General features: G+C 34.9%; 2 protein-coding genes and 1 pseudogene across 5 annotated transcripts; 2 read left to right on the top strand and 1 right to left on the bottom strand.

Moving 5' to 3' along the window:
* Window positions 1-1,197: 1,197 nt before the first annotated feature.
* LOC145590976 (putative alpha-amylase 2) lies at window positions 1,198-10,121 on the bottom strand. 4 transcript variants are annotated; one of them, XM_081647355.1, is made up of 13 exons: window positions 9,775-10,121; window positions 9,360-9,445; window positions 9,164-9,242; window positions 7,538-7,575; window positions 6,926-7,052; window positions 6,590-6,816; window positions 5,729-5,874; window positions 5,513-5,625; window positions 4,117-4,205; window positions 3,733-3,855; window positions 2,257-2,292; window positions 1,729-1,827; window positions 1,198-1,642 (listed from the first exon to the last, which is right to left on the bottom strand). In XM_081647355.1, the coding sequence occupies exons 2-13, from the start codon at window positions 9,372-9,374 to the stop codon at window positions 1,445-1,447; spliced, it is 1,290 nt and encodes a 429-aa protein (XP_081503481.1). In that variant the 5' UTR covers window positions 9,375-9,445; window positions 9,775-10,121; the 3' UTR covers window positions 1,198-1,444. The 4 variants fall into 4 exon arrangements, with proteins under 4 accessions (XP_081503481.1, XP_081503485.1, XP_081503483.1 ...); XM_081647359.1 differs by having other exon boundaries at window positions 9,209-9,242; XM_081647357.1 differs by having other exon boundaries at window positions 9,830-10,121.
* A 1,843-nt stretch (window positions 10,122-11,964) lies between these two features.
* Window positions 11,965-14,008, top strand: LOC145592261 (cytochrome P450 81Q32 pseudogene; annotated as a pseudogene).
* An 855-nt stretch (window positions 14,009-14,863) lies between these two features.
* Window positions 14,864-16,066, top strand: LOC145592260 (putative F-box protein At5g55150). Its single transcript, XM_081648708.1, has one exon. It carries the CDS (start codon window positions 14,864-14,866, stop codon window positions 16,064-16,066), a length of 1,203 nt encoding a protein of 400 aa, XP_081504834.1.
* The last annotated feature ends 23 nt before the right edge of the window (window positions 16,067-16,089 follow it).

The raw sequence follows: 16,089 nt of genomic DNA, 5'->3' as shown, positions 1-16,089 counted from the left end.
ACCCTTAGCCAAAGGTCATGGCCATGACCTGGGCAATGTTTTTCAATCTCTCTTAAAATAATATTATTTTGATTTTTTTTTAATATTCTTTTACAATATCTCTCCTCATGCCCGGCCTTTGTGGGCAACGGATGACAATACTTTAGGCAATTGATGGCTTTGCTCTTAGCTTTGAATATTTTTTTTTCCCGTTTGTTTATAAGGAGAGGAGGAGTTCCTAAGAATTATCAAATTGGTTGTGTGGTTGGGGTTTAAATTGGTTGTGTGGTTGGGGTTTAAATTGGTTATGAACGGGTCAAATCATGTCAAAAGATAATATTGGTCAATATTTTCATTATTTTAATCAATTTAGATCGATAAATACATGAATTCGAGAGCAATCAAGGGTCTGTTCACATTTACTGAACTGAACTGATTGGAGCTGAGCTGAATTGAATTGATTGGAGCTGAACTGAACTGAGCTGAAATGAATATTTTATGAGAGAAGGAAATTAGGAGCTGAAAACTGAACCGAACCTGATTGGAGCTGAACTGAACTGAACTGAAACTAAGCTGAAGTGAACAGGCCCCAAGTCGCTTATCATTTTGGGTAGGAGTTGATTCGATTCTAGTCATGTTTGGTCAAGTCAATTTGGGGTTGAGTTGAGTTGGTTTGATATTGGCAATGAGGCAAATTTTGAGATTTGATCTTGTTGCATATTCATAAAATTTGCTTGTGAATTTCTTCTTGATGGGTAGTATAAAATATTTATATTGAAACATTCAGTTGTAAAGTTTTTACTTTTCATTATTAGTAGGTACTTTTGTTTTATGGTAGAGTTCCCACCAAAGAGTGATCTTCAAATTTATGTACATCTTCAAAATTACTAGCAAAAATCCATGGACAATGTATATTGAGTTAACTATTAGCATGCACAAGTAGAACTCATAGGGGCCCAAAAATATTTAAGGGCAATTGATTTACTTCCCTTCCCTCTACTCTCACTCTATCTCTCTCAAGTCTCGACTTCTTTCTCTCTCTGTGATAAAACCACCATTTCCTTTCTTTTCGCCACCACTTATAGCCTTTCACAACTTTCTTAGCAAGTCATCTCATCCAACACCTTCTCTCTTTACCTAGTTTTCTCCCCCTTTGTGTCAAAAGGAGTGATAAAAATTGGGGGAAAAAAAAAAAACTAATACGTGAAATAATTTAGCAAATTGCATAAAAGTTGAATCATTAGAATCAATTTTTCTATATACATAGTATATATGAAATGCACATTAAGTTTCAATAAATGGTAAATGAGCAACATATCTTTATATTAAAAGTTAAAATGTACTCTTTATTCATTTTGATCTACCAACTTGCTTACTTATCATATGGTTATTTTGAGTAAGCTTAAAGGTGAGATTGATTTAAGAAGGTGTTCAAAAGGTAAAATTATTGATGTTGATTACCCAGTTAGTTTTCCTTGTGCCACACAGCATATCTATGACCAGATGTTGCCAGTATCCACTCTTTGCCTTCTGGAGACCATGAACCGTCTCCAATCTTCATGCTTATCTTATCCCCTATTATGGCAGTGTAGAGATTTGGTTGAGCTTCAAGTATCCTAATAGAAGACCTACTATGAATATCTTGTTGCTTTCGAATGTTGATCTGTAAAAGCAGATTCATAATGTTACACGTGAATAAATAATTTCCCCAAATACAATGTTCAAACCGGCTGAAAAGTAGCATCATACCAGCTTCACAATTTGGTCATGGTAAGAGGTGTCCCAGTCAAAGAAATGGTCATAGAACACAGACGGTATCCCCGGATGTGTGAGGATATATGCATAGCCCTGTAGCAAATTACAAGGTGTTAAAAAAAACTACATAAATTCCGTAATGATTTTTCTCAGAATATTGAAGTATCTTAATCAGAATCAGCGAAGTATCTTAATCAGAATCAGTAGTTGAATACTTGAATAGCACCATGGTGAGCAAATGTGGGCAAGACAAGATGAAAATGAAACGCATAGCAAAGTTCTGTTTTGGTTTAAGATAATTAACATGCATAAATTTTATGCATCAACACAAGGCATACTATTCAAAGTCTAAATCCATTATGCCCTTTGCTTGAGCCAAAATTTTGAAGAGGTGAATGTTCAAATGGGCAGCCCAAATTATGATACAAGGGGAAAAAATCAGACCAGACTCTATGGCAAATTGGCAATCCAAAAAGTATTAGCTGCATTTGCTGGACTAGATAAAGAAAATAAGACGAATACCTCCATAATATGATCTTCTGGGAAGGGCCAGTGAGCCTGCAGCAGGAAATTTATCCAGTGAATGCAAGTAAGGGGGAAAACAAAATAGTTTAACAGAGTAAGATTTTCTTTTTGACAACCAAAATAGTCTAATATTATATGGTTGACCAATATAGTATTAAACCATTATCTGATTTCTACAAATGAGTAAATATTTTGTACTTCATTAACAGAAGCTTTATCAGAAAGCAAGAGAAAAACATAATGAATAGGGTTTGGTCATAAAGGCACCAGCAAGTTGATATATAAGGGCAAGAGAGTTCAGCTGAACTCCAATACTTAAATTTATGTTTTAAAGGACTCTGACCCGAAAATTCCTAGTATGCTCCTCTGAAAAGAAATTGCTGAAAGTAATGCACAAATTGCCTGTTATGGATCCAATTGAGGGTACGGGTCAACCCATCAAAGTGTATATACGGAGGCCCAAACCAAGAGGAAGAAGCAACAGTCAACAGGAGGAAACAATCCACACCAACGGTCAGCAAGGAGGGTCAATGAAAGGGACAGCCGGATGAGTCAAACACAACAAAGGGCAAGAGACAAAACTTATTAAGAAGACATTAAGGAAAGCAAGCAACTAAGTGTCAACCTTGTCTAAATTGGTTTTGCTATTTTGGTTAATGGTCACATGTGTTCATTTTAAGTCATTGTTGTCTTAGATAGCTTGAGTATAAGTAGGAGGTGAATGTATTAGTGAAGGCATCCAGAAATTGAGTTAGGAACCCCTTGAGAGTAGTAGCCTAAAGCTACCATGAGATTGATAGCCTCAAGCTATTAATTATCCTTGTAACCTTGTCAACTTTCCACTTAATTAATCAATCAAAGTACTCAAGCTTTCCCTTAATTGTGTTTAATTAGTGTCATTTCCATTACAAGAAACCGGTACATCAAATTGCCTTGTTGCAGTCCCAGCTATATAAAAGGGAGCACAGGTTCATTCATACATAATTTACCAAGTTCCTAGAATACAAGACACATATAATCAACCTCTTCACTAAGGCTTAGTCCAATTAATCTTCACTCTATCGTCCCCCCCCCCCCCCCCCCCCCAACCCTCTCTCCCATAATTAGCTTCCCACTGGCAAAACTACTTAAAATTCAAAGTTGCAACTATCTTTGTTTCCAAAAGGAAATACTGTTCACAATATTTGCTTATGTGTACTCTTAGTTCCCAGCACAACACAGTATTCTAAATGGAAAAGAAAATCAAGCAAAAACTGCTCTGAGTTAAATAGACTATAAATTCAACTTAAGTAAACATTGACGATATATGTTCAAATAAAATATTCTTCATAATCGTATGAATCTTATTTTCTGGCATTTCCTTCACAAATTAATCTATCAATGGTCCTACTCCAAGTAAGCAACAAGCATGACTTACTTATCAGACTTGCATAAACATTTGACTTATTGTTACATCACTATTCAGTGGAGTACCTGCGTTGAGCCAGTGTCATGGTTATCAAGAAATGTAACAGCTCTTGAAGGCCACAAACCCAATACACCAGGTGGCTTCCCCTGGGAATCTCGAAGGCGAGAGTATTCTCCCTTAACAGCTTCCTATCATTCAAAATAAATAGGATTCAGCTTCCTTAATAGCGTCAAAGTACACAAAAGAAATTGTTTACACAAGGCAGAAATAAGGTGTAATGATCTAAATGATGGTATGATTTTGTCAATTTACTATGATAGCAGGCAAGATAAATGACAAACTAGATTTTGATGTCTAGCCGTCTAGGTATTCCCTCAGAAAGAGACATGCCTAGCTGTTCAGCATTAAGGAAATACAAAAACACGGAATACAAAAGACTTTGTCAACACCTGCAAAATTCCTTTTGTCGTGAAGTCAAACGCAGTGGCAAGTTGTCCTGTAGCATCAATCCAATTGATGATCCGTTGTCTATGACTGTCTGTAGAAATAAGAAAATGAAGATGCTGAAATAATCCTCAAGGAAATGTAGCATGAAGCTATTTTAGAATAATAGCGACTACTTGAAGATCTATTTGGCAACTCAAACTCTCAAAGGCACAAATTTGTGCATGCCAAGTGACACTAAACTGAAATGAGGGATGTGCTCTCCCCCAAGAAACTAATAGTAAATTCATTCTGTAGTTATGTCACTAATTGTTGCAGAATTTGGCATACAAGAAACTCCAGCTAGGATTTCTAACTCAGAAGCTGTTAAGCTTCCCACTCTTTTATCTTCATGTGTGATGTGTCTGATTGTTCTGAAGTGCTGTCCTATGTGGGAAATCATCTAACATGCCTAGTTCTTGTCTACTTAAGATTAATATGCTGTGCATATTGACCATTAATATCAAAAAAATGTCAACACAGTACATCTGTGACATAAAAGGGGAAGAAGCCAACCAAATATGTCAACTTCTGTTATACTTCTATATCAATATCTACATGTCTTCCTAGAGCTGAAGATTATTCAAGCTTTATTCAATATAAAGTTATAAATTATAACATAATTAATGTTTTGGGAAATCAACGCATTTTGATTAACCAACACAACTCTTTAGTTCTTTTGTAAGGCATTCCAGTAGGCATAAGCAAGCAGTTAGAACTGTTTGCTGAATCTGGGAAGGACACTTTTCCCATCAAAAACTAGTTTTGGCAGTGAGGCAAGTAGAGGTGACTATTTATACACATAGTATATGCATGTGTCTTCAATGTCTTTCTTATCGCTAGAAGGTTCAATTCCCAATACTTTGTACAAAGCTTCCATTAGGAAGACAACAATCAGGGTAACACTTCTTGCATTTTCCTGTCTTCAGAATTCCTATTTGTAAGTCAAAACTTTTATGCTTCGGCAATTGACTGGGTTCCTGAATTACCTGAATGAATTTTCACTGCTAATTGGTAGCTTCTGTCCCATAAGATGATCCTTCCGACATGAGTTAAGGTTTTGTATCTTAAGACTCATATGTCTTCTCACTTGCAACTTCCACTTACTACAGCTACACAACAATTTTTTTTTCTCCTTCCATAGTTCCATATATTTTTGTCGTGGAGTTATTTTTTTTTCTTTCACTATTTTTCAATATAGTCCACAGAATCTTCCCAGCATTATAGATAAATAGCTGTTTTTTTAAAACAAAAATCACATAACAATATAGTCACAGTAATATAGATGATTAAGATGCTAGAGCTCTTCTAATAGTCCTGCAAATAAGAGTTTATTTATATAGAGATTCAACATATATGTACCTTGGTTGTAGGCCAAATGACCATTATGGTAATCACAAGAATCCCAGTATTCTCCAACACAGAACACTGGTTTTGCACCTTCAATGTACTCCTTCACATATTTTGCTGCATAACTAAGTAATCAGCCAACATTAGAAAATGTTTGCTAATTTCGTGGACAAAAAAAAAAATCAAACTTGACTGATAAATGTGTACAGTTCCAAGATGACTAGTTACCCTCTTGCAAAATCAAAGCGGAAATCTTGGAAGCCAACCTTGTTTCGCAGCCACCTCAGCCATTCTGTAATATCTTTTTTCACAAAGGGCTGTGTATGATCAATGTTTGGAACACCATCAAAATTGTCACCAGTACTTTGATTGCCCTGAAATTAGACATGTGAAATCAGTGTTTAATGTAACAGCATATCAGAATTCAACACCAAAAGAACTGAGGCATACTTTAGACCAAAAATTTAATAGTATGTTTGACTTTCTTTTCTTTCATTAAGAGTAAACCAGCCCAAGAGCAATATAAATTAGAACATTTTGGCAAAGATTGGTTCATCCTTTATGATATTCATTGATGCATGATTTGGAGAAACAATAGCTTAGGCCATGATCAATTCTTCTATCCATCATATAAGCAGGTCAGGTAAACCATAACCACACCATCGCTTATAGAATGAAAACTCTATCATTAGCAATTCATGTATTTTCAAACCGGCCTCACTAGCAAGACACCTTCATTTAATTACAAAATCCAGTCAAATTTGATTAACTTTTCCTCTTCTGTTTTTTATTAGCCTGGGACGCATACTGGAGGGAGTGGAGGGTTGTCGTGATTCTTACATAGGGGGAAGCTTGTTGCTGGTAAAAGTAGTGTCTCTTATTTGAAAGTAGGATATTTCTTTTCTAATTCAATGATGAGGTCTAACTATAAAAGCTCTCTTAAATCTAAACCAAGCTGTAACAGAAACATGAACTACATAAAATGCAAATTTCCATCCAGCAAAACAACTGTTCTTAAAGTGTGCAGCACAAAGGAGTACAAGGTTTCATAGCAAATCTACAGGAGCAATTGACTTAAGGATAAATTACCAATCCACCAGTACATGATGTAACAGCATGTTCATCCCATGGTAATGAAATTCCATCATAGCGGTTGTACATCCCCCCATGGCCCTTGGTAGTCCCAACACGATGATTGATTACTATGTCAGCCATGGATCTGACTTTGTACTGCTCCATTTTCTGAAGCAAAGCTTTCAGTAGGTGCTCAGAACCATATGCAGAATTTAGTGAATAGAGATTCTGTGGAAGGTAACCTACAGATAGAAGAATAATTGCAGATGGATACACAAGCAATAAAAAATTTACAGCATGGATATGTGGAATATTTTATATTTAGTGATGGCCAGTTTCATATCCTCTCACCTTCAGGAGACAAAGATTGAGATGCAGGTGGCAACCATACAGATGTGAACCCAGATTTAGCTATATCAGGCATCTTTTCCTCTAAGTTCCTCCACCAGTCTAATTTGTGAGACTCCCAATTGAAAGCCTGTCAACCATATAATAAATCAACGACAACAAAAAGATTATTAACATCCATAAGCATCGAATGGGTAAAGGACCAATTACTTTAAAGGTTTTTGACATGGGAATTGGCCATTTGCTCTTATGAGTACTTTCTCTAGTCAAAGATAAGAACGGGTCACGGGAATTGGCCATTTGCTCTTTTGAGTGCTTCCTCTAGTCATCAAAGTGAGAAATTTCCAAATGACTGTGACTTTCTTATATTTGAAGCTCAAAATTTGCATGAATTTAGCAAACCAATGTTGACAGTCAGATTTTCTTTACTAGAATAAACAAACATAAAGGGGCTCTAGTCAGTTCTTGAGAAAATTTGTGATCACTTAAAGATATGTACAACTAGCTGCCTACCTTAAGTTTTATAATTGTGATCAAGGGAGTACACTGTAGAAATGGAAAGAAGCAGAAAACATCTTCCTCTTATAAAATAACAAGAGAAAATAGTGGAAGTACCTGAAGAAGAATTTCTCTTCCTTTTCTGATTGCTGCACCTGCAAAATGAACAAATGTGACGTAGTTCAGAACCAACACCATTTAACTTGGAAGAACGTAGGTTGTTAGTCACAATGACGGATCTAGGGGGTGGCCAGCCCAGGCCATGGCCCCCCCATGATCCTGAAAACAAATATATTTATTTAAGCTGCCAAAATTTGAAAGCAAAGCATCTTGGCTAAGTTGGCTTCATCTGTCCTTCATAGCCCAACAACTATTGTTGGTTTGAGATCGAAACCAGTAGGCCACATTTCTTTCCCTTTTCTTTTGTGCTTTTTTTTCTCAATGCTCAACCTTTTCTTTTCTTTTTTTTTTTTTTTTTTTTTTCAATTGGTGGTCCTTTTTAATTTGTTAGCTTAAGGATGTATAACAATCTACTTCTTATAATCCTTCAAAAAAAAAAATATATATATATATATATATACTTCTTATAATCTTTCTTTTTTATCCTTTGTTGTAGTAAATTAAAAATAGGATAATTTATGAATAAACTTTAGATATCGATTGGCCTGGTCTATATTTGATTTATGGATCTGTCATTGGTTAGTCAACACGTAACTATAGCAAGATGCATTGCAGTAACTATTCGTCACAAACTCACAATAACATCACTAGTGTTTCATTGCAGCTAGTTCATAAAGGAGTTTAATCTAGTATAAAAAAGCTAAATATGAAAATGACAACTGAGATTCCAATCAGCTTTGACAAGCAACTTTCTCTGCCAGCAAAAGTTCATTCTTCATGGATAATGAGATAAGGGAGTACGTTTGGTAATTACAATGATATATTGCTCATAAAAGGATGAATACATCCAAATTTCTAAGTGTAGTAGATGAAACTTCTAGGAAGGACCTCATACAAATAACTTTGTAGACATCGAAATTTTATCAATTTTTAGTTGTCAAATTTATGTGGTCAAATTTATGTAATAAGGAGATAATGTTAAAAAAAAAAAGAAAGAACCAAAGTGATAATATCTTCAAGATCTCAGAAAAAATATGATATACATATAATTCTCTAACTTAGGACTCCCTACATAAACAGGGTTGTTTCTAGGGTTTAAGAGGCTGAGATAGAATAAGTCACAATAACCCATCTCCTCCCTAATATCAAACATTGTAGATATAATCGGAATAAGTAGATAAGACCCCAATAAATCAAGCCCTTGAAGAGAGGAATCAAGATATCAACAAGAGTTGTAACCCAAAAATCATCAATAAAAATACTGTTTCCGTTATTTTCTTGCCTCTTTATTTGTACATTGCAGGTTTGAATGTTCATTTGTACAATCACAACAGAAGAAGCCTGATTCCATTTTGGAGTCTATAGACTCTATACTAAAAAGAATTGAAAACGAAAGTTCCGTCTAAGGGTAATGGTATCTAGTTCTGGTGCTTAGCAAGTGGAGTTGTACAGCCAGGAAAAAGCAAATTTCATAGTGTCATATCAAACAGTATTGTTTTACACTGTCCTGGAGAAATATTACATTCTAAGTCGAGCAATGTAACCATCACTACTCGCAGCATGCAAGTGATTTTACAACTGGAAACAAAAATTAATAATAATAAAGACAATCAGTGTTCATACCAATATCAATCTGCTCAATATTTTCATCAAAGTCCTGCATATTACCAATATCAGTCTGCTCAATATTTTCATCAGAGTCCTGCAAATTGGTAAGAATAAAAAAATATAATATGACAGATTGACAGGCACTGAATGTAGCAATGCTCGATACTCGATATTACAAAGAACAGGAAAAAGAGTACAGGATGAGACATACTTGTATACAACTCATGCTGGATTAACAAATAAGACCCAAAATTTCGGGTTGCTTAACGAAACAGGCGAAGTTATCAACCAGTAATCCTGTAAGCAGTCATACAAAAAGATAATGAATTTCACATAAAAATGGACAACAAAAAACAGCAAAAAATCTACTCATAGCAGATTAAGTAAAGATAAATAGTTAAATTTGATTCAAGAAATTGGGTATGTTAAATTTTCAACTTGCAGACATCCTAAAGTTACATGAGCAGAGACAAATGTAGCAATACACCTTGTTAGTATTAAATTGTGCAGGAAATCTTATAACTAATCATATAATTCAAGCATTGATGATTTAATAAAAATGCAGGAAATCTTATCACTAATCATATAATTCAAGCATGATAATTTAATAAAAATATCAATGTTACCTAATTCGACAGTATGAAAAAGGGTACACAATTAACTCAAGAAATGGGAATTTACTCAAAGAGGTATTTCATCGAACAGTTGGTGGGCAACATAATTCATATTCACAATTTTGATGATAAAAATGAAAATCAGAGGAATTGGGTTTGGTGATGTAGAAATTTGATAGTAGTAAAATTTGAAATTTAGATTGAAGCTGATTGATTAGAAAATAGTGAATTGTAAATACATTTGTTTATTTGTTCGTTGTTTTGAGGCGCTAAAAACATTTGGGTGTTGCCTGGAAATAAGAATTCCCATAATTCTCGCAGATCGGAGATAGGATTTATGTTTTCTATGGAATCCGCAAGTGTGCCAAATTCAATGATTGAGTCTCTGTATATAATCTGTATTTACACTTATCAAATGCGGGTGTCTTTCCTACCTTATTAAAAGTATAATATTACTCTTTTTAATAGTGTTATGTCAATTATACCCTTTAAATTGTATATTTACATATATACCCTTATTCAATGTCATTAATAATGATTACTTTTAAAAAAAATTATTAAGAATAGTGCATGGAATTTATACCCCTTAATATATTTGTTTAAATATTTTTCTCATTACAAAGTTGTCGAGAACTAAATTTGTGATGTAAGGTTAAATCGAAAGAGATTTTGGATATGACTAGCTATTGCGCGCGCATCTGGATATGCACGTGTTAGCTGCCCTAATTTAAATAAGTGTTACATTTTAATTTTACTATGTATTTTTTTTTTAACAAAAAGCTACAATTTAATATTATATATCTCTCTTTTCATGGTCCTCACCTAAATTCATTATTCCTTATTATTATTATTATTATTATTATTATTATTATTATTATTATTATTATTATTATTATTATTATTATTATTATTATTATTATTATTATTATTATTATTATTATTATTTCTCTGGTCAAATTCATTAGTTTTCAATAAATTATCAACCCCACTATCTTTCTTTTATCATTTTTTAATACTCCAACAACCCCACTTATCTCTTATTTTATTTAAGTCAATTAAATTTTATTAAATTATATGTGCTGATTAAGGTGTAGCACTTATTAAAATACAGAGGGAGTAACCCAAATTCGACCCAATTTGATCCATTTATCCTATTTTGTAATGACGTTAAAATGATTTTGTAGGGTTAGTATAGTAGTGCAAATGTATCGACTAATCTAAAAATTCTAAAAATATTTTACATGATAACATATAGTAAAAGATATACTCAACTTAATACTATAAATAGTGAAATGATGTGATTATTATACAAAATGTTGTACACACATTAAAAATGGTTACATATATTAAACAATTTACATATGGTAATTGGTAAACCTAAGGGCACATATATCTAGTAAAAAAAAACACATATAACCCACACTTATTTTGTGATTAACCAACACTTGTTCCTCCTCGAAAGGCACTAATCTAATGAGGTGGTGGGCTATAAAGTTTCCATCCCCTCTTAACATGAGACCATTGCACTATATGTCTACATCAAAAGAAGAACAAATTTAAAGAGAGAAAGGACGTCTTCAAAAATCGATCCATAAGGTCTCAAACCCAAATCATCATACCCAAAATGACTCAAATTAAACGAAAATTGATCTAACTTGAACATAAATGATACCAAAACTAGATGACTTGAAATTGTTTAACCTACATGAAATTGATTATAGCTTAAATTCATATGTTTTTCGCAATAAGCTAATTATTAATAGATTTGAAATTAATGTTTCCACAATAACCTAGTTATCAATAGATCTGAAATCAATGGTTCACACTTTGAGAAGTACTAGTGATTAGAAGAAGTCTCTCATGCAACCTCCACGAGGCCACCATGAAGGTGGCAACTGGCAAGTGGTATATTCCTCATTTTATTTATTTATGTATGGTATAGTATTTTGGTCAAACCTTAATTACTTGATAGAAAAGAAAGCATAAACACATGAATTTGTCAACCCATAATGTGACATACATATGCACATATCATACTCGATCTTTATCTCCTTAGTTTTATATTACAACTCAAGTACACTAATACCAAATCATACATTACAATTTAACGTAACTTCCAAGTTATTGTCTTAATCTCCTCCTTATATCTCCAAAGTTAACTTAAGAAAAATAAATATAGTAAATTAACATTAATCTTTAAACATGGAGATTAATACATACTTGTACAGTATACTATCATTAATCTTAGCTCTCTACCTATTAAAATACCACTTTCGAAAAAATTTACAAAAAAGCCCTCCGAGCCCCGCCACATGTCTTCCCATAATTGGTCATTTCCACATTCTCAAGGAGCCATTTCACAAGACCCTAGCCAACCTTGCGGACCAGTACGGTCCAATCCTCTCGCTCCGGTTCGGTTCACGTCCGGTTCTCCTTATCTCATCACCCTCAGCCGCCGAGGAGTGCCTTGCCAAAAACGACGTCGTTTTTTGCAACCGTCCAAGTGGATTCCTCACCGCAAAGCACTTAGCCTATGACTATACCAGCCTCATTTGGGCTCCTTATGGACCTCACTGGCGAAACCTACGGAGGATCTCCACCATCGAAATCTTCTCGTCTCACCGGTTGAAGCTACTCGCCAGCATACGCTCCGATGAGGTGAAGTCAATGATCCAAAGGTTGCTGCAAAAAGTTAGTACGTCGTCATCATCATTAGAAGTCGTTGAAATGAAGCCGTTGGTGTACGAGCTTTCGATGAATGTAATGACAAGGATGATATTTGGGAAGAGATATTATGGAGTTGATGATAAAGAGAGTGAAAAGTTTAGGAAAATGTTGGCTAAAATGTTGAGGTTGTTCAATGATGCTTGTATAGGAGATATGTTGCCATGTCTTAGGTGGTTAGACTGGTGGAAAGAGAGGGAGCTAAGGAGATTCGAGGCAGAGCGAGGGGTGGTTTTGAGGGAGGTGATGGAGGAACATAGGGAGAAGTTGAAGGTTGAAGGTGGAGATAATGGGAAGTCAATGATGGTTATGAAGCCCTTGATCCAAGTGTTGCTTAAGCTCCAAGAGTCAGAGCCAGAGTATTACAAGGATGAAATCATCTTTGGCATCATTTTGGTATGTGCTTACAATTTTAATTTTTTGTTTTCGGACAATTTAACTTTTACATTATCTAATGATATACTAACTACAATATATTGATCTGGTAGACCACTGGTATGTTAAATTAGTTCATATACTTGTACAATTCAAAGATATTATATACCTAGATACAAATTTGACAAGATCTTACACTTGATTTTTTTTTTTTTTTCAATACACATACAAATATTTAATCAAGAGATGTTTTTTTTTTTTTTTTTTTTTTTTTAGCATACTTTATCACAAGATGTTAATTTTTTTAAAAAAAAAAAAAAAAAATTTATTATTCACCTCAAAGTCAAAGTATTTTGACTAATAATGGAAGTTAAGGGGAATACAGGACAATCGTTTTCTAGATCAAAAGTGAACTAAAGTGGTTTCTTAGCTTGTTCATATTTTATAAAAGATGTTCTAGTGACAAGTTGTCTATATAACAGTATATATATTCAGTTCTTTAATCTTTGTGTACATAAATTGTCAGGATATACTAATAGGATCATCAGATACATCAGCTGAGACCATGGAATGGGCATTATCACTCTTACTCAACCATCCCCAAGTTCTTAACAAGGCCAAAGCCGAAATCAACAATCATATAGGCTATGAAAGGTTGCTCGAAGAATCCGATCTTAACCATCTTCCTTATCTACGATGCATTATTAATGAAACACTCCGAATGTACCCCCCTGCCCCTAATCTAGTCCCTCATGAGTCATCGGAGGACTGCACCGTTGGAGGCTATCATATTCCTCGAGGTACAATGCTACAGATCAACTTATGGGCTATACAAAATGACCCAAAGATTTGGGATGATCCTACAAGTTTTAGGCCTGAGAGATTTGAAGGAGTGGAAGGTCATAAGATAGGATACAAAATGATGCCTTTTGGGACTGGTAGAAGGAGTTGTCCTGGAGAAGGTTTGGCTACTCGAATCATTGGACTAACCACTGGCTCGTTAATCCAATGTTTCGAGTTGGAGAAGGTTGATCACAACCTGGTTGATATGACAACAGCGCCTGGTTTTAACTTGCAGAAAGCCGAGCCATTGAAAATCGTGGTTCGCCCATGTTCAGCTATGAAGAAGCTAGTTGATCAAATGTGACATTGTCAATTGATCATATAAAATTTACCGCATTATTAGTGTGAACTTGGCTTAGTAGTAGAGAAATCTTCTTGTACTTGTGTAAGTATGTAATGATTATATCACGTCTTAATTGATCTGTAATTTATCTTATGTCATAAAAGTATTGACTAGTTCTTTCATTTTATTATTATTGGACGGTGCATTTGACAAAGCCAAAAGAATACAATTATTGTACAAGTCTTTGAAAGGTAACATTATGTTACCTTCTACAGAAATCTTCAATGGTCCACCGTATAGAAGCTCGTGTTGAAGGCAAGTTTGATCACATACAAGCCTAAGTAGGTTATAGTGCTTTGAGACTAGTGGATCGGAGTAGTAAATCATATTTTTGGGAGTAGTATTAATCGATGCTTTTGTTAGAGGGTCTAAGAAATCATCTAATAACATGTTCTGTTTAGTGGTATTGTTTTCCACTCTTTCTAGTAATTAGGTCTGGAAGAGGTTGCCTGGCTGACAGACTAGCTAATTTATGGTACCTCCAAAGACATGTCCTGTCCATGGTAGCATAAACTATCAAACAACCGCTTATACCATGGACATTCTTTGGTGTCTTATTGCAAATTCTAAAATAACATTACGTTATTAACAATAATACAGTTTTATTTGTAGTTTAGTTATGCAAGTTGAGCACAAAATGGTTTCTTATTGTAGAAAGCAGGGTGGACGAATTAAATAGATTATTAATTATGATACATTTCATCATTTTGACGTCTGAGAAAACAACAGCAAGAACAGTCTTTGAAGAAAAAGCTTTATTGCAAGCAGAAAAGTTCATACATAAAGCCCGGTTTCGAGTGCTAACTAACTTTCAAAATGGAAAAGGTCAGCATAACTAGTGCTATGCCTATAAATAAAGTGCTCATGATCCTATATTGGAGTGGATTGGGGATGGCCTGGTCTGAAATTTGTGGCGATTGTCTAGGAAACATAGCAGATAAACTCACAACAATCTCTGATAATCGGTCTCTCCGGTTGGTTTGTCAAGATTGGGCGTTGACTTTGCCCAAGCTTCCAACCCACCGTGTAGCTATCCCTCCTCTGCTCATGCTGCTTGAACAACAACTGCAGGAGCCTGCAGGTTCACAAGATAAAAAATGCCGTCATTTTATTAGCATTATTTGTGATGACAGCAAATACTCTGTGAACCTTCCTGAAGTTTTTCCTCCTCACCGGATTGTTGGCTCATCTCATGGCTGCCTTATCATAGTTGGGTTAACCGGTGAAATCTTTTGCCTAAACCCAATTTCCAAGGACAGGATAAATTTGCCTCGGCTCTCTGATTTCCCTGATGTTGAATTGTTCGATAATCCTGAGGCCTATTACAGGATAAGCAACCAATACGGATACCCACAAAATCTGAGTCTAACTCAGATGAGAGACTGGTATTTTAAGAAGATAATATTGTCCTCTTATCCTGCAGATGGAGCTGATTACATCGCCCTTGCAATCATTCAATCTGGAAGTCAATTAGCTTATTGCAAAAGGGGTGATACACGTTGGAATTTTGTTCCCTTGAATTTTATACCTGATGCACACAGATCCACTGAGGATGCTGTATATTACAATGGTATACTTTCAGCGTTATCTTATGGACTTTATGGAGATGAACTCACTATCTGTGACCTTAGTAGCCCTGAGCCAATAACCAAGGTGATAGATGCTCAAATTCCTCGTGCAAAGCCTGATAATAGGCTGCGCGATTATCTTGTCAGCTCTGAGGATGACGATGGGCTTTTACTTGTATCGCGGTACATCAACAAAGACGTTGAAAATGTTGTTTATAAGTTTGATACTATCAGTAGCTCATGGGTGTCACAAGAAACATTACATGGTAAGCTGCTGTTTCTGGGGTTGAATTCATCCTTATCATTTCAGGCTTCTGATTTTCGCAGCTGCGAAGAGAGTATATACTTTTCAGATTATGTTGCAAAGGAAACTGAATACATTGATCCTACTCCTATATGGTTTACACCCAATCCATGGTGGAAACACCCTTGGTCACGGAGGGTCACGTGACCTAGCAAAAAAAAAAAAAAAAA

This window comes from Chenopodium album, chromosome 18 (genome assembly GCF_948465745.1).
Source record: "Chenopodium album chromosome 18, dcCheAlbu1.1, whole genome shotgun sequence".
Lineage (NCBI taxonomy): Eukaryota > Viridiplantae > Streptophyta > Magnoliopsida > Caryophyllales > Amaranthaceae > Chenopodium > Chenopodium album.
Note: the sequence above shows the minus strand (reverse complement) of the source record. Positions and strands in the feature narration are given on the sequence as shown.